The sequence below is a fragment of the Trachurus japonicus genome, chromosome 7 (assembly GCF_045865225.1).
Source record: "Trachurus japonicus isolate A0001 chromosome 7, Traja_1.0".
Lineage (NCBI taxonomy): Eukaryota > Metazoa > Chordata > Actinopteri > Carangiformes > Carangidae > Trachurus > Trachurus japonicus.
The window spans coordinates 2,218,015-2,242,681 of record NC_140913.1 but is presented as its reverse complement, the minus strand read 5'-3'; the positions used below and the strand labels follow the sequence as shown (position 1 = coordinate 2,242,681).

The 24,667-nt window shown below is 42.4% G+C and overlaps 2 protein-coding genes across 5 annotated transcripts in view; both read right to left on the bottom strand.

Annotated features, from left to right (window-relative positions):
• Positions 1-7,988: 7,988 nt before the first annotated feature.
• pim2 (Pim-2 proto-oncogene, serine/threonine kinase) lies at positions 7,989-11,546 on the bottom strand. The gene is made up of 7 exons (XM_085780787.1): positions 11,249-11,546; positions 10,303-10,403; positions 10,033-10,083; positions 9,079-9,287; positions 8,818-8,987; positions 8,522-8,698; positions 7,989-8,405 (listed from the first exon to the last, which is right to left on the bottom strand). The coding sequence occupies exons 1-7, from the start codon at positions 11,304-11,306 to the stop codon at positions 8,245-8,247; spliced, it is 927 nt and encodes a 308-aa protein (XP_085636913.1). The 5' UTR covers positions 11,307-11,546; the 3' UTR covers positions 7,989-8,244.
• Positions 11,547-13,577: 2,031 nt separating this feature from the next.
• The window catches only part of otud5a (OTU deubiquitinase 5a), a 43,385-nt gene continuing 32,295 nt past the window's right edge, over positions 13,578-24,667 (bottom strand). For 2 of the 4 annotated variants that reach the window (XM_085780784.1, XM_085780785.1), the window contains exons 3-9: positions 22,164-22,228; positions 21,926-22,082; positions 21,684-21,832; positions 20,658-20,843; positions 17,468-17,678; positions 17,175-17,371; positions 17,082-17,144 (exon numbers count right to left, since the gene is read on the bottom strand). In XM_085780784.1, the coding sequence (XP_085636910.1) occupies positions 17,097-17,144; positions 17,175-17,371; positions 17,468-17,678; positions 20,658-20,843; positions 21,684-21,832; positions 21,926-22,082; positions 22,164-22,228 (1,013 nt within the window). In that variant the 3' untranslated portion in view covers positions 17,082-17,096. Of the gene's footprint in view, positions 15,729-17,081; positions 17,145-17,174; positions 17,372-17,467; positions 17,679-20,657; positions 20,844-21,683; positions 22,083-22,163; positions 22,229-24,667 lie in introns of those variants that run through there. The other 2 variants (XM_085780786.1, XM_085780783.1) reach the window with 2 other exon arrangements.

The following is a 24,667-nucleotide window of genomic DNA, read 5'->3' as shown; positions in this document are numbered from 1 at the left end:
CATCACAGTAGAATAGATTAATTATTGACCGGAACCTTCTCCTCTTTGTCACAAAAGCTGAATAGTCAACTAGAAAATTTCCTCTGGGAAATTTTGATAGGACCACAGGGGGGCTTCTGCCGGTTTTGCCATCTCTCTCTGTGGGAATCAAACCCACGTCAAGACAGAACTGATCAGACAGACACATGATCATCTTTCTATAAGCACTGATATGGAGGAGCTGTAACCACATTAGGTTACCTGTGTGTGTGTGTGTGTGTGTGTGTGTGTGTGTGTGTGTGTGTGTGTGTGTGTGTGTGTGTGTTGAATACACCTGTGTGGCAGCCTGCTCTCATAGGTTGCCATAGTGACGTGTGACTTTAACTGCACAACACAGAGCAGGAGCAGAGCAGTGAGATTTGAGCTTGGCGCAGCTCCCGAACTACAGCCGATAAAACGAGAATCGTACCTCTTATCAGAATGTGGTCAAAACTTTCTGGGCCAGAAGACCTTCCTGAGCGTTGTGATGTGCATTAAATGTTTGTAGGGCAAATACTTTTCTCCAAATGGCTAGTTAGAAAAGGGAGTCCTTTCTGCTTTTCTCAAAACGTCAGCTCCTACTTTTGTATTGAAGTCAATGGGCCACTGGAGCGGATCTAGCTGCACAAAGAGGCTCCGTAATAAAATTCTGTAAGTCTGTCTGCTGTTTTGAGCACATCATATGAGACAGGACAAGTGTGGCTACAAACGTGGAGAAAATCATGTTTCAAAAGTTTAATAGAGGGTATGCACGTGACGTCACGGTACTCGGAAGTCGCTGTGGAACGTCCACTGTGGCCGTGGTGACCATAGGGGACAGTTTAGCCAGAAAAATTCCAGAATGTTTTTTGCCTCGCTCCCACTTTAACGATGATGTCACCACTCTAATGCTGCGTTCACATGGAGTCTGGCAACGGCAGACGGTAAACGGCAAATGCCGCTGGACGGAACGGTAAAAACAAACAAACTGTCGGACCGCACAACGGCAAGACGTGTCACCATGTTGCTATGGCAACGTCAACATACTCGTACTCACACGTCACGTTCAGTTGAGTTTACCGTCGCAGCGGACGGCAAAAGTTAAAATATTTGAACTCGGACGGCATTGCCGTTTGCTGTGCACGGTATTTTTTTGCCGTGCTCCCCCAAGTTTTACCGTCGTCCTCTCGTCCACTAACATGGAGTGCGGCATGCCGTCTGCCGTTTACCGGACACCATGTGAACGCAGCATAAGCTTTGCTCGTTAGATGCAATACACACCCATTATAAAGTTGGATTTTGTCAAGATTTTTAATGATTTTAAAACTGCTAAATATCTGAAACTGTTGAAGATATCAATAAGCTGAGTCATACAGGAATACATTAAAAGTTTGTCTACAGTTTAAAAGTCAAATGAAGTCTGTGGGAGAAACTATGCTGAAGTTTTAGAGGTTCAAAGAAGTAAGAAGATTTGAAGAGTTTGAAGACTGTTTCAATGTACAGTATTTTCTATGGGACAAAAAAAATCAGAACTATTTGAATATTTGAAAAAGTATGAATAGTTGAAAAGAGAAGGGTCATAGCACACCTGTCCAGAAAAAGCTGCACATTTTGATGTAAAAATTGTTGAAATAGCACAAAGTATGAAGGACTAGTTAGTTGCAGAAAAAGAGCGGAAGTTGTAAGAATAAGAAGTATAAAGAAAATGGCGGAGAGGAACAACAATAGTGTGAATGCTGAAAGTAGGAAAAAATCCACACAATAACAGTAGTGCCCGGGGCTTCACTATTTCATAGCTGTAGGGGCCAGTTCCCGGTGTGCTTGCCCCGTGGTCGTAACTATAACTGAGAACAAAGGGAATGGCGTGCTCGACTCTTGTGTAAAGATAAAACTGGGTGCCGGCTCAAAAATCGAAACAATGAAAAAAACTGAAATGGCAGCACTCACAAATTAGTCTTGAAACATTTATTAAACGCACAGCAGTGCCTGACGGACGCGTTTCAGCCCTTGGCTTTCTTCAGCGTGAGACTGGCCAAGCCATGAGATGGCCTTTCTTCAGCTCTGAAGAAAGCCAAGGGCTGAAACGCGTCCGTCAGGCACTGCTGTGCGTTTAATAAATGTTTCAAGACTAATTTGGAGTGCGGCCATTTCAGTTTTTTTCATCGTAACTATAACTGAACCAGATCATGTCTCTGTAATCTTAGACCTTGCGTTTGAAAGATGACATTTCCCCTTCCCTCCCTTAAGAAACAAAAGGGCCAAGATTATAAAGTTCTGCTAAAACAAATAAAATGAAAAGAATTAAAGAAGAGGAGATCTATAAATCATTATCTTCTATAGATACAATATATAGGCTGAGATCTTCAACTAAAATGTATAGAAATCAAAATTCATTATTTTGTTTGACTAATCTTGTAAATTCTTTTAAATAATCTTGAAAATTCAATCGCTATTTTTTTTTTTGTCTATGATTATTGTGACTGTGTTGAACCTTTATGTGCTGCCATTCTTGGCCAGGTCTCTCTTGCAAAAGAAAGGCAAGACACCCAGGCCCAATGGGTGTCCTGTGTAGAGTTCTTTAAAAAGTTCTCTGTAGTTCTCATAGTGTTTGCAAACTTCCTTATTCTCCTTCAGGTTGAGCAGAGATGAATCCAATTGGTTGCTGGGTGAGCGCCTTACCTGTCAGATGAGGGTGACGTTTGGTGACGTTTGGCGCCATCTGCTGGTTCAGTGTAAATAAGACATAAAAGTTATCCTGAAACGTCTGTTCCAGTTTTATCTTTGGTGTTGGTGTACCCGGTAGGGGTGTCACGATTTCGATTTCGATCGAAATTACGTCACGATCTCGAGCATCGAAGTCAAAGAGAGGATCGACGATCCCCCCCCCAAGCTACAACTGCCCGTTGTCCCCATTGCGCACCAAGCGTCTTGTCAGTCACTGGTGCGAGTTTTCCTTTACTTTTTATTTCGAGACAACACTCACTCATTCTCTCTCTCTCTCTCTCTCTCTCTCTCTCTCTCTCTCTCTCTCCCCCTCGCTCTCTCTTTTTTTTTTTTTTTTTTTACCGGCGGTGTCAGCTGATGTGCACGTCTGCAGCAACCCAAACAAATGCACATGTTGCCTGGCTCTATTCCAGCCACATGATTGGTTCGGCGCAGCGGAACTCTCAATATCATTGGCTATTTGCCAAAACATGGATGAATGAAACCTATCGACCACGTCTCATATTTCTATCTAAGAAAAGTTATTTCACAATTTATAGCGTTTTATCACCCAGCCCTGGTGGGCTGTTGTCCCTCCTACCTGGGAAACAGGAGGGAGACACAGCTCTAACTACACAACACCGACAAGCACTGAGAGCCGCATGTTGCAGTGACGTTATAAGATTAAAAAAAAAAAAAATTCTATTTCTACCCCTGGAGAAATGTAGTTTGAAAATCCTACCACAATACCACGTAAATCAGAAATGGAAGTCAGTCAACAAAAAAATGTAATAAAAAATACAAAGAGGTTCTAGATCGGTGTGTCTTGAACAACATAAAACCATGACAGGAATATAGAGTTTTTCCTCAGTGGATGTGAGGGTCTAAGGACAGAGGATGTTGTTACGATGCCATGTAAAGCCCTTTGAGACAAACTGTTTGTAAAAACGGGCTATACAAATAAAATTGCCTTGTCTTGCCTTATATTCCAGCCCAATTTTAACTGGGCTGTTATACAGAACCTTTTTTTTTTTTTTTTTTACTGTTACCAGTGCCAGCATACATAACAGATGCTTGTGTGCTTTATCAGTTAGTGTGACTATTTGACATATCAAAAACACAACAACAACTCAAAGCAAAAACAAAAACATTTCCATTGTTACGTTTGTGCAACATTTAAGACATGCATATTGTAACTTTGTTGTTGGATTTGCATTTTTTGTAATTTTTTAGTGCAATATTGACTTAGTTGGCTAAACCTAGGGGTCACTCAGAATAGAGGTTCAGGTTCAAATGTAATTTCAAAAGACATAAAACCAACATGACTACAAAATGTACATTTTAACAAATTTGATGCAAGCTTTTAAAACTATTTTTTCAGAAAATTCATGAATTGCTTATCTTGCCAACCCTTATTTGTCACTGAGCCATGTATGTATGAGACTTTCTTTCTAAAACATCTCTGTAGAGATGCAAAGATGGGCTCCCACCACTTCTTTGACCTGATTGAGATATGGTACCTTGAAACCTGTAGATTGTTTAAATGTTTAGATTTTATTTTTGACCACCCGCAGCTTGTTGCTTGGCTCATCTGTCTGGACCCTCTGGTGGAGGCATGGGCAAACTCTTCCACAAACGGCTGTGTGGCTGCAGGTTTTTGTTCCAACCAATCAAGAGGCCACAGTTTGACCAATCAACTGTCTGAAGACTGAATTCAGCTGATGATATGAATCAAGTTTGGTGTGCTGCTGCTTGGTTGGAACAGAAACCTGCAGCCACACGGCCCTTTGTGGAAGAGTTTGCCCATGGCTGCTCTGGTGGGTACAGGTGGGTAGAGGGATTTGCCTCTTCACCAACAGTGAGATATGGGTTAACAAAAATGCTTTTGTGTCTGTAAGGTCCAACAAATACTGTATTTGATTCAAATTAAATATTAAATTTAAAAAAGAACATATTAGAAAGTTAGCTACTTACACTGTGTTATCCCACCGGTCACTATTGTTGCCGTCGACAATTTTACTCATTCTGTGACCACACTAAACACAGTTGAGTGATTGTAGATGCATATCAATACTAGACACCTTAAAGGGATAGTTCACCCAAAATTGAAATTTCACTCATTATCTACTCACCCTCATATCGACTAAGGGCTGGGAGAAGTTTCAGAGTCCTCCGTGGCTTCTCTGAGTTACAGGGGGTCTCGGCGTAGCAGTGCATGTCCACATAACGGTTGCAAATGGATACCAACTGTCTTCATAACAAAAAGACACACCAAAAAACATCCAAATACAGCCATGCTGCTCGTATGTAATGTCCGTCTTGTATTGAAGCCCCGAAATGCGAAATTGTCCCAAAAAAAATTAAATGAGTCTATATTTCAAGCTTGTTTGTAGCGGAAGCTTCTCAAAGCGCCTCTTCCCGGTTCGTCAAATTTGGACGAACTGGGAAGAGGACAGACCCTGGTTCGTCCAAATTTGACGAAGCGGGAAGAGGAGCTTCCGCTACAAACAAGCTTGAAAAATAGACTTATTTACTTTTTGGGGGACAATTTCGCATATTGGGGCTTCAATACAAGACAGACATTACATACGATCAGCATGGAGGTATTTGGATGTTTTTTGATGTGTCTTTTTGTTACGAAGAAAGTTGGTATCCATTTGCAACCGTTATATGGACATGCACTGCTACGCCGAGACCCCCTGTAACTCAGAGAAGGCACGGAGGACTCTGAAACTTCTCCCAGCCCTTAGTCCACATGAGGGTGAGTAGATAATGAGTGAAATTTCAATTTTGGGTGAACTATCCCTTTAAAGATGATGTGTGCCAAAAATCTTTGTCTTATCTTTATGTCAACCTTCTTTACTGACCTTCTTTTTTTTTTTTCTTAAGGCTTTGGTGCAGCCATCTTCCTCGGATGGTGCAACCAGGAAGTAATCAGCTCTGATCATGTGACAATTTACTCTAAACATGAAAATGCACATGTGATCAGGAGGGTTTCTTGCTTCAGTATGTTTTGGAAATATGTTGATACTCAATTTACTAACATTTTTAGGGCCTTTCAACTAGAGTATAAGTATAAAAGTATAAATAACATTCGCCTCATGTCATATAATGAAGTTATGTCACTGACCTTTCTCTATAACCTGGTGTTAGAAACTCTATTTCTTAAACATCCACTTATTAGTGACAGCACTTGTTTTTTTCTTTACCTTCTGTCAACCTGCTGCTCACTGTTTACTTTGACTTGGTTAAACTTGGTACAGAAAGAAGATCAGAAATGTTTTTATGAAAACCTGAAACACAACATGTTTTAATTCTACTACTTTGAATCATTTTCCCATTTTTCTTTCATTTAAATGTTTATTCTGATTTATTGCTTCATCAATAAAGTAAATACAGCGGGGAAAATAAGTATTGAACACGTCAACATTTTTCTCAGAAAATATATTTCTGAAGAAAGAAAACAATAAGTAGGCTAATGCACTCAACCGCCATGGCCTCCATGTCTTGCATGGTGTGCGTGCATGGAGGCCATGGCTGTTGAGTGCATTACTTATAGTTTTCTTTCAAACAACTGTACCTGCTGATTCCAGGTCTGTCTGAAGCTCTCCACCAGTGGTCCTGGACTGTTAGGGAACCCTTCTGATAATTGTTTTGTCTCTTCTGTCTGAAATCTTTGGTTGCGTAGGTCTTTAGACAGCTCTTAGACAGCTCTTTGCTATTACCTATCATGCAATACTTATTGTCCGACACCTTGGTGGTGAGAAACCTTTTTAAAAGGCATCAATCAGGACTAAACCAGCAGATATTACTTTGCACTGATGGAGACAGGATTACATTCTAAATACTGACAAACTCCAGCTGCTTTCTTGGCTTTCCATACCTTTATGTCCCTCCTTTTCTTCATGTGTTCAATACTTATTCCCTGTGTCATTTCACTTTATTACACATAACTTAATTTATGGACATTAATGTTCGGATTTCTTTGTATGTGTGCATTACTTGGGTTGATGCCGACATCTGGTGAAAATTTCATGTCAATAGCTCTATTAGAAATATATTTTCTGAGAAAAATGTTGACATGTTCAATACTTATTTTCCCCGCTGTATTTCAGATTAGTCACTTTAATGAACAGAAACAATAAGAGAACAGCAGTCAGGACCAGGACACCATGAATGAAGAGTGAAAAAAACTCTTTTATTCAAACATTGGACCTTTTTCTTTTTGATCCATTATCATTATTTAATGTAAATAAACCATAACAAGTGATAACAAGCCACTTTGATAATTAATCACAGAGTAATACACAAGTATTTACAGTGACGTCACATCCAAACATCAACAGGACGTGAGCCACTACAGACCAGACCCATGTGGTTTTTATCTGAGCCTGGAAGAACTTCCTCAGACCTGATGGCGCAGGAGGAAACTCAGAGGAAATAAATATCTGCTCTAACAAAAATTAAATTAAGATTCTGATGTTAACGACAAACTACAGCCGACCTCAGAGCTGAAAACTGATCTGAGATCTGACTGTGGACTGACAAACAAGTCAAGTCACAACACCTGCAGTGATTCTCTGGTGCACGACTGTAAATAAGGGAAATGGAGAAAGTGCTCAGCCGAGGTCTGAGGAGATTACCTGTCAAAGATAAAGAAGGGAAAAACTCCCCAAGCCTTCCTCCATGAAACGGCCTCAAGAACGAGAACGAACAGAAGATCACATGATATAAAAAACAGAAACTATCTGTTAAATATTTTAGTTTTGAAACAAAGATGGAGAAAATGAATTTGTTCCAATTTCTCTTCCAGAAATCTATACTGACATCGTTACAGCCCAGATATTTTCTATCATGTGAGCTGTCATCGCTTGTCTCTGTCAAAACAAATATTTCAGTGTGCAGATGATGCAAATGTTCACACAGGCTGATCTCTCTCCATTTTCCTCAAAGAACAGAGGAGATATAAAATACAGAGTGAATTACTGGACTGACAAACAGCAGAGAACCAGAACCAGAGTTCTCCTCTACAGCTGGAACTGACTGGAGAACAGACGACGGAGCCGTGGACACGCTCCGCATCTCAATAAATACTCAGTTCAATAAATAACCAAACAGGAGGTTCCAGACCTGCTGCCTTCACCAGGAGAGATAAATAAACCAGAGAACAGGAGCCTGGGAGGGTCAAACCAGAGTTCAGTTCACGTTTCAGCGACTCCTCTTCAAGTCTGATGCTTGATTCTCTTACATTAAACATGTTTGTGGAGAGTTTAGAGATTACAACCTGCAGGAACTAGGACCTACTGCAGAGACTTCACCTCTGATGCAACTCAGACTGTATCAAAAGCTTCCCAAAGTAAAAACAGTAACATCCACTGTGTCGTCGTCTGCAGCCGTTTGTCTCTGTGAATTGTGCTTAATGGGAAGACACCACTGATCTTTCAAGTCCATTCTGATGCTTTGGTTCCTACACAGTCTGAGTGCTGAGGTCCCTCATGTGGACTCTCAGGAGTCCAGAGTCTTGTATGTTCAGGGTCCGTGCGGTTACAGCGAGTGAGCGGCCAGAGAGCTGTGCTCCTCCTGCAGGTCTCCTCCCTCCTCCTCCGCCTCTCCTCCCTCCATCCAGGGGTGAGACAGGATCTCCTCCAGAGTCGGACGATCCTCCGGACGGTAGGACAGACACCAGCGAATCAGAGACTGACATTCTGGGAAGAGAAGGGAGGGAAATTACGGTGACGTGAAGTTGTTGGTTATGAGAAGATGACGAGGCAGCTCTCATTTAAACCAATCACACGGGCAGATGGGCGGAGCCTGTGCTCACCTTTAGAGACCCGTTTGGTGAAAACCGGCGTCGCAGCAACAATCTCCTGGTCGCGTTCGAACGGGATGTCGCCGCACACCATGTCGAAGAGTAAGACCCCCAGAGACCAGGTGGTGAGAGAGACGGCCTCATAGGACTGAGACAGGATCCACTCAGGAGGACTGTAGACCCGGGTCCCTGAGGACACAGGAGACAAGAGATGCTGTCAGACCTCAGGACTCGCAGATGTAACTGACAAATCTTATTAGTTTTTATAAAACGACTGAGAAATGAAGCAATCCTAAAAGCCAGTGTACCTTCAAACTCGCTGTACAGCGTCTCTTTGAGCGGCGCTCCAGACCCAAAGTCGATGATCTTCACCTCGAGCGTCCTGGTGTCCACTACGATGTTCTCATCTTTGATGTCTCGGTGCACGACTCCGTGAGCGTGAACAAACTGCAGCGCCTCCACGATCTGACGGAAGAACCTGAGGGAGAAACCACAGAGACGTTAGAGACAGGAGGAGCAGAGGAGACAGAAGACCAACATCAGAGTCACAGAGGAGAGCGGGGACCAACCGGAGAGCCAGGTGTTCGGGCAGCGCGCCTCTCTCCGTGATGAAGTCGAACAGATCCTGATACTGCGCCGGCCGCTCCAGCACCAGCAGAAAGCCCTGGCCTTCCACCTGGAACCAGTCCAGCATGGAGATGACCCCACCGTGACCCCCGACCTCGGCCAGCCGCTGCAGCAGAGCGATCTCCATGGGAACAGGGCCGACCTCGCCGGGCTGAGGGGAGAGGAGAAGGAGGAACATGAGTGACTGTGGACATTTGAACATTGCAGTTTATGGGGACCGGCCTCTAGTGGTCATTACAAGAACTGCGACGCACCTCTACGTGAATTGACAGACATTTACATTATAATATATGTCAGAGAAATCTTTTTTATAATTTCTCAGATCTTGAGTTTACATCTTCATATGTTTTGTGTCCAACAACAGTCCAGTGATTTTTTTTTTTTAATTTGTGTAACAGAAACTATATTAAATAACAATCTCATCAAGATATATACATGTCAGTAATTCAAAGAGAAACTCCAGTATGGTCGTTGCTGGTGATTTTGCCCTGACTCATGGTCTGCAGGTGTGTTCCAGCAGCACTTTGTTGTGGTTTGGGGGGAACTCCCAGTTCAAGTTGTGATGAATAAGAAATGAGTTTGTTACTGAGGGAAAATCCTACAGCGTCATCTAGCAACCCGTGACATCACTCTTTCCGTGGGAACCAACGGACCATGTATGTAACTCACTGATCTGATCAGCAGGGGGCAGAGCTGATCTGAGGTCTGTTTCTCTAACAGTTCATGGGAGGACAAACAGTGTCAGGGTCTTAAACCGACCACCCCTGGGTTCTGAAGTGTTTGTCAAACAACACCAGGTGTCACACTACACTCTGGGAAATTTGGATGCATGGTATGTCACTTTTTGTCTGACATATCACATTACTAATGATAATATTATTGACTGTGTCACTCACCAGTCTGGCCCACTGCTGAACTCTGTCACTGGAAATCTGTTTAATGGCAACCTGGATGGACAAAAAGGGCACAGAGACAATTTAGTTTAAATATGCAGCAGCAGAGTGGATTGCCTTGCCTTGCCTTGCCTTGCCTTGCCTTGCCTTGCCATCAGTATTTCAGTGTTTTAGTGTGTAAAATAAGACGAAGACGATGAAAATGTAAACACACATAAAAAACAAAACAAAAATGGGGACAGCAAAAGTGTATGTGAAGGTTAGTGGACCGACCTGCAGTCCATCAGAGAGCCTGTGGCCGGAAAACACTGAACCGAAACCCCCGCGGCCGAGCAGAGCCCCACAGTGATACTGACTGCAGAACGGTTCCTTCCCTAAGAGGGGGGAAGAACACAGACATTAAAACACGTGACTGTTACCTATTGTTTTCCACTCATCTCTATCTCTCTATCAAGAAATGTTTTGTATCCTCAGCCCAGGAATTCAGGGAAACTCAACATAAATTTACAGTGTTACTGAAATGTCTCCTGACATAATAATAATAATAGTAATAATAATAATGAATTTTATTTGTAAAGCACTTGAGCCAACAATCTCTAAGTGCTACAGAAATGGAAATAAGAATTTAAGAGAGCATAAAAAAACATCAGGTCTGAACTGTAGCTACAGCTCTTGTGTTTTCCTTTAGGCTGCTGTTAATTTAATGACTTCCATTTCCAAATAATATGAAAAACTAACAAACTAAAAACAACGACACACAGAAAGGAAATGAAGGTGCCCGATGATGAGTGTGTGATGTAAACATTTACACAGCATCGGCTACAGTCTGTGTGTTTGTTGTTTAGCCTACTGTTGACGCCCTGCGGCTCTTTGATAAAACTGAAAATAAAATAAGATCCGATTAAAAACAAACCCTCTTCCTGCCACTTTTAAACAGTCCGTAGTTTCCGGTGGATTGTTTACAAAGTGACGGAAAAGTTGAAAATGTAACGTTTCTCTCTCTCTCTCTCTCTCTTTTTAGACATTTCTCATTTTTTAAAGAGACATTGTGCATCCAGTCACAATGCAAACAGTTACGAAAATATGACAATGGTATAGCCAGAACGATATTAAGCTATATTGTGCAAATCGTGGTTTAGTGAATATCCTCCTCTCTCCTACAGTCAGTCAGTGGTAAACACGGTGTGTGCTGCCTTCAAACTTCTCCTGTTGTTCTCACCGTTTTTCCCTCTGACTTCCTCCTCCAGCTGAAACTCCACATTCCTTTTCTCCAACATTTTCTTGACGTGTTCAGTTAGTTGAAGCGGACATAATCCATCCTGCCATCGGCTCAATTCCACTTTATCGTTTTTAAACCTTTTTCCGTCTTTACCCTAAACGAAGCCGCCGTTTCCCTCCGGCTGTTCCGCTTTTTAAATCCAATTTTAGCAGAGAAAACGACTGTAAAAGCTATTCTCCCCTGTTAAAAAAAGTTGAAAGTACGAGATGAAGTTCTTGTTCACTCCGCACTTGACCGCCCTCTGTATTCTACACTTGTTTTGGTCTGTTTATAATCCTTTGTCTGGCCACGCCCCTTAGTGCATCTAATCCAATCAGCGCTGAGACGTGTGCTCAATGTTTTGAAAGTGTCCCGCCAGTCAGAGGCGAGTAGAGGCGAGCTGCCGTTTCTGCTCTCAGCTCATGAATATGCAAGTGAGGAATTCGTAGAATTCAAAGCGGCGCGAGAAGGTGACGGGAAGGAGGAGCCCCATTTCCCCCCAAACCACGGACTCTTTTAACGGTTCCTGTTCCTCTCCGCGCCGCTTCCTCCCCCCGTCTCTGTCAGCCCTGATCTGACTCTGCAGGGTATGTACGTAGAAATAGAGCCCAATTTAGCTCGCCTTATAATAAAATGAGACTGAGGTTGCCCTCTGTTCCTGTCAAATGGACGTGTCATTGCGAGGAAAGACCACTGACGCAAATAGTAAATGAGCTGAAGTTTGACGCTTTGGCCTGTTTTACAAGAACTTCTTAAAAGTTTTCTGCTGAAAGCCCATAATTAGAAAGAACAGTAACCAACTTTTGAGACTAGTTATTCTAGTTTGATTAGCTTTCCCAAGTTTGTCATTGACTCCACATGAATTCCCTTGGAACATTTGTTTAAACCTGTCATTTGGTATATTTATTACTAGATGCCTGTAGGCTACGTCACATTTTGCACGCTATAGTGTCAATTCAATTAAAATTATATGGTTCTTTTAGGAAACTGCTCAGGAGGTTTTTTGGAAATGAACAGAAATGTCAGGAAGGAATATAGATAACACATTTCTAAATAATGTTTGTCAGTAAATGCAGAATGACTTCAGTGATAAACACATAGAACTGATATCTCAGGGAGATGAGAGATTTAATTGAGTGGTCACTGAGTGTATGATGATGAACCTGCTCTGCAAACAGAGATGCTGGGACATTCAATAGTTAAATCATTTTCTACATTAATTTGCCATAAAATATCTAAAAACACATGACAAAATCCTCTATCGTTGTTGAACACAGTCGTTAAACATTCTGAGAAGTGCAGGAAACAGGAAGTGAACTCTGACTACCTATTAGAACCTCCACGGAAATCCGCTTCACATGTCTGGGTTCTACCTGGGCCCCTGCAGATGATGGATTTCCTGGTGTTTTGGCTCATTGCCCTGCTAAATCGCCTGCTTTTCCTGGGCTTTCAGCAGGTGGACGAACACAAGTGACATTATCTGGGAAGAGACCTTAATAAAGTTGATGTGGACCTCCTGGTCCAGGTCCAGAAGCAACAAAGACAGACACCTTTCCACCTCCTGTGGACTGACTGAAGTGTCTCTAACCCACAATCTCTAAACTGGTTTGACTGACTCCAGTTAGTTTCTGTTCACATCATTAGTTGAGATTCACGCACAGTTTCAGCTGCACTTTGTGTCAACCACTAGGCTACAATACATTGTTAATTAGTGGAATTTAGATTAGGATCTGGTCATAGCTTATGATGATTTCACAGGCTTCACTTCCTTCTTCTTCTTTCTTCTATCTGTCTCTTTCTTATTATTAGAACTGAGTAACCAGGACGTCCTGGTGGAGAGTTTAGGACATTGCCAGCTTAATGACAACAGTGCTATCTTATCTCTTTCTCATTTTCCGTCTGCTCTGCTTATTATCCACTAAAAGAGCAAAAACATAAAATAAAAAAACAGATTTTTCCTCTGCTTCAGTCTGGAGCCAGAGGAGGGTTTTGTGAATGAGTGAAGGTAAAATAAGGGTGTAAATCAAATGTATGAAGAGAGGGAAGTGAAGACTAAAGAAGAAAGTGGGAGGTCAAGAAAAAAGAGAAGAAAGAATTATGAGGATATAAAGGAGAGAAAAGACAATAATGCAAAAAAAAAAAGGGATGAGAAAGGGCGAGACATGATGATCAACAGATCAGGGGCCCCTCACCTCCTACATAGGAGCAAGACACCCAGAGTGAAATGACAGGAGAAAGATGGAAGAAAGGTTCAGTGAGGCATTTGTGTGCAGAATAAATCTCCCAAAGCTTTTTTTCAGAAACATTTTCCTCTTTTTATTCCAAGAAAAAAAAGGTATTTTCATCCCAAATGAGAAAATAAAATAAAGCAAACTTATATTATTAATAATAACAACAATAATAATAATCAATCATTAAGGGGATAAGTATGACAATTCTCTTTTTTTCTCTCCTTTTCTATTTGTCGCTTTTTCTCTATGATGATATTGGTCGTGGTCAATTAAACATGCAGCTAAATAAGTCCAATGATGATGAGGATGGAGGTCATGGTGGAGGAAGAGGAGAAGAAAGACAAAAAGGGAGAAAAGAGGGAGGAGGTGTTACAGACTGTGAAGTCACTGCTGGCTGATCATTTTTTTCAGACAACAATGGAAAGTAAATGTGTGTTGGTCACACAACATGGCTGCAAGTGGAGCTGTGACAGTGATTTCGCTACTGGGGGGCTGAACTAATTGTAAAGCAGCTTATTAGCCGTGTTAGAAACCTGAAAACCATAGGGCACTGCTTTAAAACACAAGACTGGAGGTGGAGGCCTGCTCGCTAAAGGGCAGGCTAACAGCTTATAGCCTACAGAGGCCCGTCGCCTTTTTCAGTACGGATTGCTCATTCCTCCATTCCTCACAAAATGGCTGCCAATGTGAGCTAAGAGAGGAATGAGAACCAGTGGGAAACTATTTGCTAACGGCAGCTTCGATTATAAAGTAACACTGTGGCTGCTGAAGGATAAGGTCAAGAATGCAAACACCGCTAGCAAGCAGCACTACTGTTAGCTTAGCCATCACTAGTAGCCTAAAACAGTTTCCCAGTAATTCTCCCTCGTCGTCTGGTTACCAGCACTCTGTGTGAATAATCAGAATTAACAGGACGACCACTGACGGCTACGTTAGCAAGAGTTAGCACAAACCAAACACAGAAGGACTTGAGGTGGAAACTAGCTTGTTGAAAAGCATGCTATCGTAGCCTACAGGACACCAATAAAGACACTTTAGTTTAGCTTTTGCGTGACTTTCAGTTCTGATTAGCGGCAAAAACACTCCTTTTTGGAGCAGCTGACTGTAATGAAACCAGTTTGCAGTGTGACTAAACTAAAGAGGGAGCTAGCTTAGCATACAGCATTAATGTTGTGGAATTTTGCTTAGTTTTCCTTACACGGAGTGGCTGTCAGTGGGAATTACGAGAAGAAAAAATAATGCTATGGATAGCAAAGCTAACAGCCATGCAGTTTGTTAGCTATATGAGAGGAAACTAACTTGAAACGCAGTAAGACTTCAGGTGATTGTGTAGAACTGAGAGTTGTCTTTTTCACCTCCGATTAGCATTCGTCATATAAAATGGCTGCCAGTGGACGCAACGAGAGGAGTAAAAAATTGAGACAAAAATATTGCTATCAGCGATGTGGCTTGTTGGCGGTGTTAGCAGGAGCTAGACTTACACCGTGCTAGCTCAGCATACAGGACACCAATACACAGTACCTGTAGAGTGGTCGTCTTTTTCAGTTCTGATTAGCATTCCTCATTGAAACCAATGGCCTGATAGCTGCAGTGCTAATTAATATCCCGCTACAAACAGAGTCATCGGTGCAATTCTGGAAACTAAACAAAATATAAAAATTTAAATGGATGAGCTGCCAAATGTGATGTTTCAATGTCAGAACTGATCCCAAATAAGCAGCAAAACCGTGCTCCCTCTGGAAATGAAAAGTGGGGTTGTTTGGTAATGCTGGATCACTATTGGCTGGAAGTAGGGCATTATGGGAGACAGGGTAAGGGGAAGTAAGGGAGGGAAACAGGGAAGGAGAGAAAGAGGGAAGAGGAGCCGACAGAACGGAGAGAGATGAGAAGGTGAGTTGAAAAAAAAGAACAAGTGTGCATTTCTTTGATGTTTTATTTTTTTTCCCTGGTCGATCTCCTTCTGTAGGTCTGAGGTGAGGGGGTGGAGGGATCAGGATGGTGGAGGGAGAGGGGGGGTCAAAGGTCATGGTTGTGTGTGTCTGTGTCTGTGTGTGTGTGTTGTTTGTCGGCCGGCTATCAGCTGCTGTCAGGTGACGGCTCTCTCTCTCGGTGCATGGCTGCACTCTGGTGTTTGATGCTGTCCAGGTACTCCTGTTGAGAGACGGCCAGCACCGACGCCAGGATCTCATCGTCCTCCCAGTCTGTCAGACCTGGAACACACACACACACTGGGTGACACACCGTGGTGGTTGTATGCCACATCCTGCCCTTTCCTCCGGAGAGCTCATCACCTGCTTTGAAGTAGCTGAACCAGGAAACACACTGAGCCAGTTGTGACAAGTTTCAAGTATCAGACATAAAATTTCACATCTGTGACTGGAGGGACTGTTACAGAGTTCTGGTTGGCTGGATCAGCACTCCTCACTATGTGTATTTTTGCAAGGAGCAGCTGACTGGTTGCTAACAAACACTGTGTTCAGCATCTCATGGACATATTTTAAACCTTATTTACATACATTTTATAGATTGAATTAAAGGGATAGTTCAACATTTTGGCAAATTGGCCCATTGCCATAATCCCTAAAGTCATAGCAGTAGGTTCATTACCTTTAATTATCAGTGCAAGCTGTTTTTAGATCAGCGGGGCAGAGACATGAGCTGCATGGTATTTCCACAAACTAAATACACAATCCAACAACTCCAAAACACACAAGTAAATACTCAGAACTACTTGCTCTTTCGAAGTCACTCTGCGAAGGAGCCGTGTCTGGAATGTAGTTCCGGCTACGTATTTACCTCGAAAACAACTCTGTCTGGTAACGTTCCATTATTATTTTCATAGCGTGGTGAATGTGCAGGTCACAACTTGTCCACCAGAGCGTTTTGGAGTTGTTGGATTGTGTATTTGATGAGTTTGATGAGGGAAAGGTGAAAATTCCACGCACCATGCAGAGCTTGCGTCTCTGCCCCGCTGATCTAAAAACAGCTTGCACCGACAATTAAAGGTACTGAACCTACCTCCTAAAACCATGGGGATTATGGCAATAGGCCAATTTGCCAAAATGTTGAACTATCCCTTTAATAATGAAAAAAACAAAACAAAACAGGAAAAACAGATGAATTGTGATGCAAAATAATAGCGAAGTTGTTGCAGTGATCCTTTAGAGGTCATTGTGAGCTGCTGATCTCATCTCCTATGTTTGCTGCAGGTCTGATGGTTCTGACTGAGACCTGCAGCTAAATCCCCCGCCACAGCAACCCCACTGAGTGTAGAGGTGCAGGATGTCTCCTGACAGCAACGCGCAGCACACTGTCACAGAGACGTGCAGACGCTGTGGATTAAGTGTTGTTGTTTTTTTTGTCTGGACTGCAGCTGAGACAGAAGTCCAGACCCTGGTGAATGCAGCATGTTCAGAGCTGCAGCAGTTCTGGGCAACCGCTCTTGATTATGCCCCGAGAAAAATAGAAAATTATTGAGCAGCGAAGATGAAAGAGACAGAAACAGGTCAGCACTGTTCTGTCCTCTGATAGAAGCATAGCTCAGTGTTCAGAGCTGAGCTGTAAACAGCTGATAAAACTCATATTGTTAGAAAACAACACTGAAACTGAGAGAGCGTTTTCTCACCCTAGATAACCTCACACACACCGACACACACACACACACACACACACACACAGACCACGCCCTGCTTCGCTCGGCTTCCTGTTAACACAGGCTGAGGTTTGCAGCAAGTACAATTAATTTCTAGAGCCAAACAACAAATGTGTGTATGCTTCTTACCAAATGCTGTAGGCGACATCTCTTGCATGATGGCTCTGTACTCCAAATGATGACGACTCTGATTACTGGGACCTACACACACACACACACACACACACGTAAGGAACTGAATGCTTCATGAGACACACAGGCAGTGAGGTAATGTGTGTGTTTACAGGTGTGTATTACCTGGTGCGCAGGGAGAGGGGGGTTTGCTCAGGATGAGGGCAGCTCCGGCGGGGGAGGGGGGCTTGTTGTTGGTCGACGGGGCGGTCGTGAGATCCGAGTGGGAGTGGGAGGGATCTGAGTCCCGTTGCCGTGGCGACCGGGCGCTCCAATCGTCGAGGCCGCTGGAGGCCGCCGCTGTCGCCGAGCTGCAGGTGGCGCTGGCCTTACGGGGCTGGGGTGGGGGGGGGAAGTTCAATTAAAAGAATAGTTCACCCAAAATTCACGGGGGGTCTTGGTGTAGCAGTGCATGTCCATATAACGGTTGCAAATGGATACCAACTGTCTTCGTAACAAAAAGACACACCAAAAAACATCCAAATACCTCCATGCTGCTCGTATGTAATGTCCGTCTTGTATTGAAGCCGCAAATCGCGCGAGATTTGGACGGACTAGGAAGAGGAGCTTCCTTTACAAACAAGCTTGAAATATAGAGTTATTTAATTTTTTTCGGAACAATTTCGCATTTCAGGGCTTCAATACAAGACGGACATTACATACAGTCAACAAAAAAATGTACTAAAAAATACAAAGAGGTTCTAGATCGGTGTGTCTTGAACAACAATGTTTAAAACCATGACAGGAATATAGAGTTTTTCCTCAGTGGATGTGAGGGTCTAAGGACAGAGGATGTTGTTGTGATGCCATGTGAAGCCCTTTGAGACAAACTGACCTCACAACAATGGTCAGGCACACCTGGATTAATCAGTTGGTCCAATAATGTAAGACAGGAAATAAACGAGCTGGCTTAATTCAGGAAGTAGTGGAGCTGTGCATAAAGCCCATTGTCTCCAAAAAAATTAAATAAGTCTATATTTCAAGCTTGTTTGTAGCGGAGGCTTCTCGAAGCTCCTCTTCCCGGTTCATCAAATTTGGACGAACTGGGAAGAGGAGCTTCTGCTACAAACAAGTTTGAAAAATAGACTTTTTTTTTTTTTTTCGGGACAATTTTGCATTTTGGGGCTTCAATACAAGACGGACATTACATACGAGCAGCATGGAGGTATTTGGATGTTTTTTGGTGTGTCTTTTTGTTACGAAGACAGTTGGTATCCATTTGCAACCGTTATATGGACATGCACTGCTACACCGAGACCCCCTGTAACTCAGAGAAGCCACGGAGGACTCTGAAACTTCAATTTTGAGTGAACTGTTCCTTTAATGTACCATTTTGACAGTGTGGGTGGTTGTGGGTCACAGAGGGGGCGGAGACTTAAAACAACAACCTGATGGGAACTGCAGCTTCAAAGCCTACTGCAGAAGGCCTACAGGGAACTTCCTTCAGGGTGTTTCTCTTACAAGGGTTTCTAGGAAAAAGCTGAGTACTTTATAGTGGTTTAAGTTTTTACAATGGTAAAATTCCTCTGTTACCATGGTAATTGTCAGAATTAAGTCCTTGTTAATCCTATCCTCGTTAAGGGTTCACCCACTCTTCGTTTTCCTCATTTATCATCACAAAATCACTGTGCTGCCATTACAAGGATAGTTCACCCAAAATTCAAATTTCACTCATTATCTACTCACCCTCATGTCGACTAAGGGCTGGGAGAATTTTCAGAGTCCTCGGTGCCTTCTCTGAGTTACGGGGGGGTCCGTGCAGCAGTATTTGTTCATATAATGGTTGTGAATGGGGCTCACTTTTCTTCGTCCAAAAAGACACACCAAAAAACATCCAAATACCTCCATACTGCTCGTCTGTAATGTCCCTCTTGTATTGAAGCCCCAACATGAGAAATTGTTCGAAAAAAATTAAATAAGTCTATATTTTAAGCTTGTTTGTAGCGGAAGCTCCCAGTGTCTCAGTTCACTGCTCTTCCTGTGTCAGTGCACTGACCGGCGGAACAATTTCTCATGTCGGGGCTTCAATACAAGAGGGACATTACAGACAAGCAGCATGGAGGTATTTGGATGTTTTTTGGTGTGTCTTTTTGAATGAAGAAAAGTGAACTCCGTTCACAACCATATATGGACAAATACTGCTGCGCGGAGCCCCCTGTAACTCAGAGAAGGCACAGAGGACTCTGAAAATTCTCCCAGCTCTTAGTCGACATGAGGGTGAGTAGATAATGAGTGAAATTAGAATTTTGGGTGAACTATCCCTTTAAGGCAGAGGGAGAGGCACCTTTAGTTTTGTTCCTCAGTTTGGTCACTAAGGTCTTTTGTGCAACAGTTCACTGAGTGGAGCAACTCCTGATAACACTAGTGATGACTGTAACTCAAGCTCTGGCATCTGAGAGCAGCGGCGACGCACATTCGGGCCAATGAATGTTTAAAAAATGAGCTGGATGAGAGGGGCAGGATATTCCAGAGTTTAAAGCTCTGAATTTTCAAGTTTAAAGTCAATCATTTGAGAGAAAAAATACTTGAAAATCAATGTTTTTCTTAAACACCAATTTTCTCTCTGAGCGCCATGCGGCGCGGCTTGTTGCTACTGCTAATACTATGGTTCGTTTCTGTGTGTTTCCGACTTGTCAGAACAAAATGAGCAGCTGGATGAAGTTCAGCTTCCACAGGCTTCCTCTCCTCAACCTGGACTCACTAAAGATCTGGCTAGTTGCGCTTAAAAACCAGAATGCCCAAGTGGAATGATTATTATCAGAATGAGCCGCGCAGCGCTCAGAGATGACATCATCCAGGTCAGAGGTCAGTAGGGTCAACCTACAGACCCCGGATGTTGATAACAGCTAACCCCGGACTCAGAGGGGAATAGCACTAGCCTATCAGAACTAAATATTGGTGAAATGAATGAGTTTCTCTGCAGATAATGTGTTATTTAGAGGCTGCATTCTGCTGCCCTGTAGACTCCATTATACAGATATACGCGGCTCTCAGCTGGATCTAATTTCGTTGGAACGACTTGTAATGACACCAAAGTTATCTGGGTCAGTAAATGATCGTATTTTATGCTAGAAATGAGGTTCAGATTGTAAAAAAACGGCAATTCCCCTTTAATGTTTACTGCACGTTGCTCTCCCAGTCTCTCTTCCTGCTTTCTCTACACTGTCCTATCAAATGAAGGCATAAAATGCCCCAAATAGCAAACTCCAGTGGATCAGCTCCTGAGGTTTGTAAAAAGGTTTGTGACTGACAACAACACAAACTCAAAAGACTTTTTTCCCCTGAACCTTACACTTCAGCAGCCCACCCTGTGTACCTGTCTGGCCTGTTTCTCCTGGTCCTGCAGCCACTGCAGGTAGGACTCCCGGGCCACCTGCTCCTCGATGGCCTCGTTGGTGGCCTCCCAGTCCGTCGCCCTCTTCTTGTCCTCCAACATCTGCTGCTCGATCCACGACTCCTCCGACGTCTTGATGGCTGATTTCATCAGAGACTGCTCTGCGTACTAAAGGAGAGAGGGGAAGGAAGGAAATCCTCAGTTAACAAACCAGACTGACACACACACTGTTCCTGCCTACCAAGGGTTAAAGGGATAGTAGCATTTTTTTAAAGTGGGGTTGTATGATCTACAAATAGCCCCTAAGTACTTTAATTGCAGTAGAAGACTCTCTGCACTCCTCCCGTTAGCAACGCCAGCCCATAGCCCTGCCCAGAGATTTACAACATACATTGTTGTGAACAGACCCAAAGAAACGGCCTAATTTCATGGCCTAAAAGAGGTTTTACCTGAAAAAAAAATACACAGTTCCGTTGTTCCCTATAATATAATTTTTTCCAGCCCCTCAAAGTGCAGGAAAAACACAGTTTTTATTTGGACCTAACCAACTGTTGATCGGCGGGCGCTAACCCTGGGTGGAGGGATACGCGAGTTGGTTAGGTCCAAATAAAAACTGCGTTTTTCCTGCACTTTGAAGGGCTGGAAAAATTATATTATAGCAAACAATGGAACTGTGTATTTTTTTTCAGGTAAAACCTCTTTTAGGCCACGAAAATAAGCCGTTTCTTTGGGTCTGTTCACAACAATGTATGTTGTAAATCTCTGGGCAGGACTATGGGCTGGTGTTGCTAATGGGAGGAGTACAGAGAGTCTTCTACTGCAATTAAAGTACTTAGGGGCTATTTGTAGATCATACAACCCCACTTTAAAAATATGCTACTATCCCTTTAAATATCAACACATCAAACAGGGATTTTCTAACTCTATATCTCTGAGCTGACCTGCACCCCCCACCCCCTCTCCCTCAGCTTCTTGGTCTATGTTTTTAAGTAAGTCAGGTTCTGGTACCCCTGGTTTGAAGGCAGGCAGACCCAGTCCAACGCCGATCGTAGCCTTGTTGGGGTTCACGACCGAGTTATAGTGGATGTTGCGGTGGTAGCTCACTCTGATTGGCTCGTCGTTGTTCTGGTGGATGCCATGGAACGTGTTGATTGGCTCTGCAGCAGAGGAACAAGGGTCAGGTGTGATAGGCCGACGGTAACAACAGCACACACACACACACGGGTGTTTAACCAGACATCTGGACTCACCTGTGCTGTACTGATACACCTCCACCGGTCTGTTGTACATCTCAGCCATGGCCTGCATCTCGATGTGGTTGCCGTGGCAATTGTTTTTCCTCTTTCTGTTGATGTATGTGGTGAAGTCCTCTGTCACGTAGTTGGAGAAATAGTCTGCGTTCTTCATCTAAAGGAGGCGAAACACCTTTGTGAACATGGATGCTGACTAAGACTAGGATAAAGAGTGAGGTCAAAGTCAATGGCTCACCAGGTAATCCATACAGTGTTTCCTGACCACTTCATGCATGTCTTGATCTCCATACACCTGATCAGCTGAGGGAGACACACAAAGAGTTTGGGTTAGACGTTGGATAAGATTTCTGCACTGACAAACTGCAGCTCGAACTAAAACACACAAAGAAACAAAGAAGTCTGATAGTGGAGAAGCTTAGCTCCAAAATAAAAACGGAATTGTGCATTTTGTGATGAAATTATGAAGTTTGGTACACCTTCAGCCAAATGCATTCTGAAAATAATTGGATATGGAGCCATCTAGGGATGTCACGATTACTTGTTTTCACAATTAATCGTGGTATTAAACGGCACAATTAATTAATCGCAAAAATTCCTAAATACCGTCACTTTCCAAAAAAAGATTATGTATGAACCGTGTTGACAGATGTGTGCCAAAGTAAAGGTAAATGCACAGATACTGGTCCATTTACCTAACGTAACATTGAATTGGTAGGAATTTAAATGCTAGAGTGTAATTTGTAATTAAAAAAAAAAGATTAAAATTAACTTAAAACATTTGGTTTTGATGACAATTAATGACTTGAATATTTCAAACACTTCAACTGGCGGATTAATAATTGGTCATATTTTAATAGATATTTAAAATATCTTATAATTAGTTATGTATACTTTAACTATATTTGATTTTACACATTAATAGTGTTGTGAAATTAATTAATGCATAATAATCGTGATAATCGTAATACCGTGATTATTTCTCTGACAATAATCGTACAAAGAAAATCTATAATCGTGACATCCCTAGAGCCATCTTGAATTTTCAATATGGCAGCCATTTTTCAAAAATGGCCATCGTTTTCTTATTTGATGACATAATTTGATATTGAGGAAATGCTTGGTTAAATCCATTTACTATACCATTGTGAATTTCCTCTTACATACCCCCCCCCCCCCATTCATTGAAAATTCAAGATGGCCACCATTTTTCAGCTGTGTCAGATATGGATTATCTCAAAGTAGAATTTCAAGACTCGTAAAGGTTGTGGCAATATCCCGGCCAAACCAGCGTTCAATTAGAAAATTTTTGAAGAATGGCTGCCATGGCCGCCATATTGATAATTCAAGATGGCTCCATATCCAATTATTTTCAGAATGCCTTTGGCTATAAGTGTATCAATCATGCTTTTACAGTGGCATGCTGAAGTTTGGGCACCCCTGGTCAAAATGTCAGTTAATGTGAACAGTTAAAGCAAGTGGAAGATTAAATTATCTCCAAAAGACAGAAATGTTAAACATGAAACACTCTTTTGCAATATTTTGAGCAATATCAGTGTATTATTTACCCTATATAATATCCTTTTCATTTATGGTGATTATGTGTACATCAAGTAAACATGTGCAACCGTGTGAAGTATGTAAACCATGAATGGAATACATCGAAATGAAATGAAATGTTAACCTTTTACAATTTTAGAGTGAAAAAGGGAAACAAAGCAGCAGCTGCAAAAGAATGGGAAACCCAGGAGACTGGAGCTCTCAGAGAACTTTGACCAAGGTATCAGACAAGATATTTACTATTTACACACTGTGATAGTTTACAAAGTGGGGGGGGGGGGCTACTAGGTATTAACTATGCAGGGTGGACAAACCTTTGCTGCGGTTATTTTAAAAACTTTAAAGAGAAAAAAATGATATAGTTTAAAATGTAAAGGTAATTTATGCCTTTTGGAGATCATTTCATCTTCCACTTGATGAATTGTTCACATGTTCACAACAGAAACTTCAACCAGGGGTGCCCAAACTTTTGCATGACACTACAATGGTTTTCAGTGTGAAAAACTTCTACTGCTACCGTTCACCATAAAAACACTTATCTAGGCTACTCATTTGTTCAGATTAAATAATTTAATTTATCTTTTGGGGAATAAAATACATGAAACTGATGCAAAGAAGAAATTTTTCATTTTATCGTCTTGCTGTTCCATCGATGTTGAACTGGTCTTAACATGTGTAACTGTTCCTTTAACTGTCAGTTTCGTTTTGATGCAAAGATTCAGTGAAGTGGGTTTACACAGTCACACTTTTATTTAGAATCGGATCCTGATCTCCAAAGTCCATTCACACCTCTAAACACACACACACACAAAGTCAGGTATGCACAGCCAAAATGTCAAAACACACACACACACACACACACACACACTTCCTTAAGCAGTATGCAAATGAGCGTCACTTTGGTTCGATTTCCAGCAAGTCACATGGTCTGCGGCGATTCTCAGAACCCCCCCCATTGACTTCCTTTTTCTCATCAGCGGTTTCTGTGTGTGTGTGTGTGTGTGTGTGTGTGTGTGCATGTGTGTGTGCATGCGTGTGTGTTGATGTTGATGGAGGTTAAAGAGTTTAAGCTGCTGAGCGATGACTGACACACACACAGGGTGTCACACTCAGAGCAAAACTAACACCTACGGTCGCTCGGCAGCAGGTGTGTGACTAAAAAACACACACAGGGAATCTCCC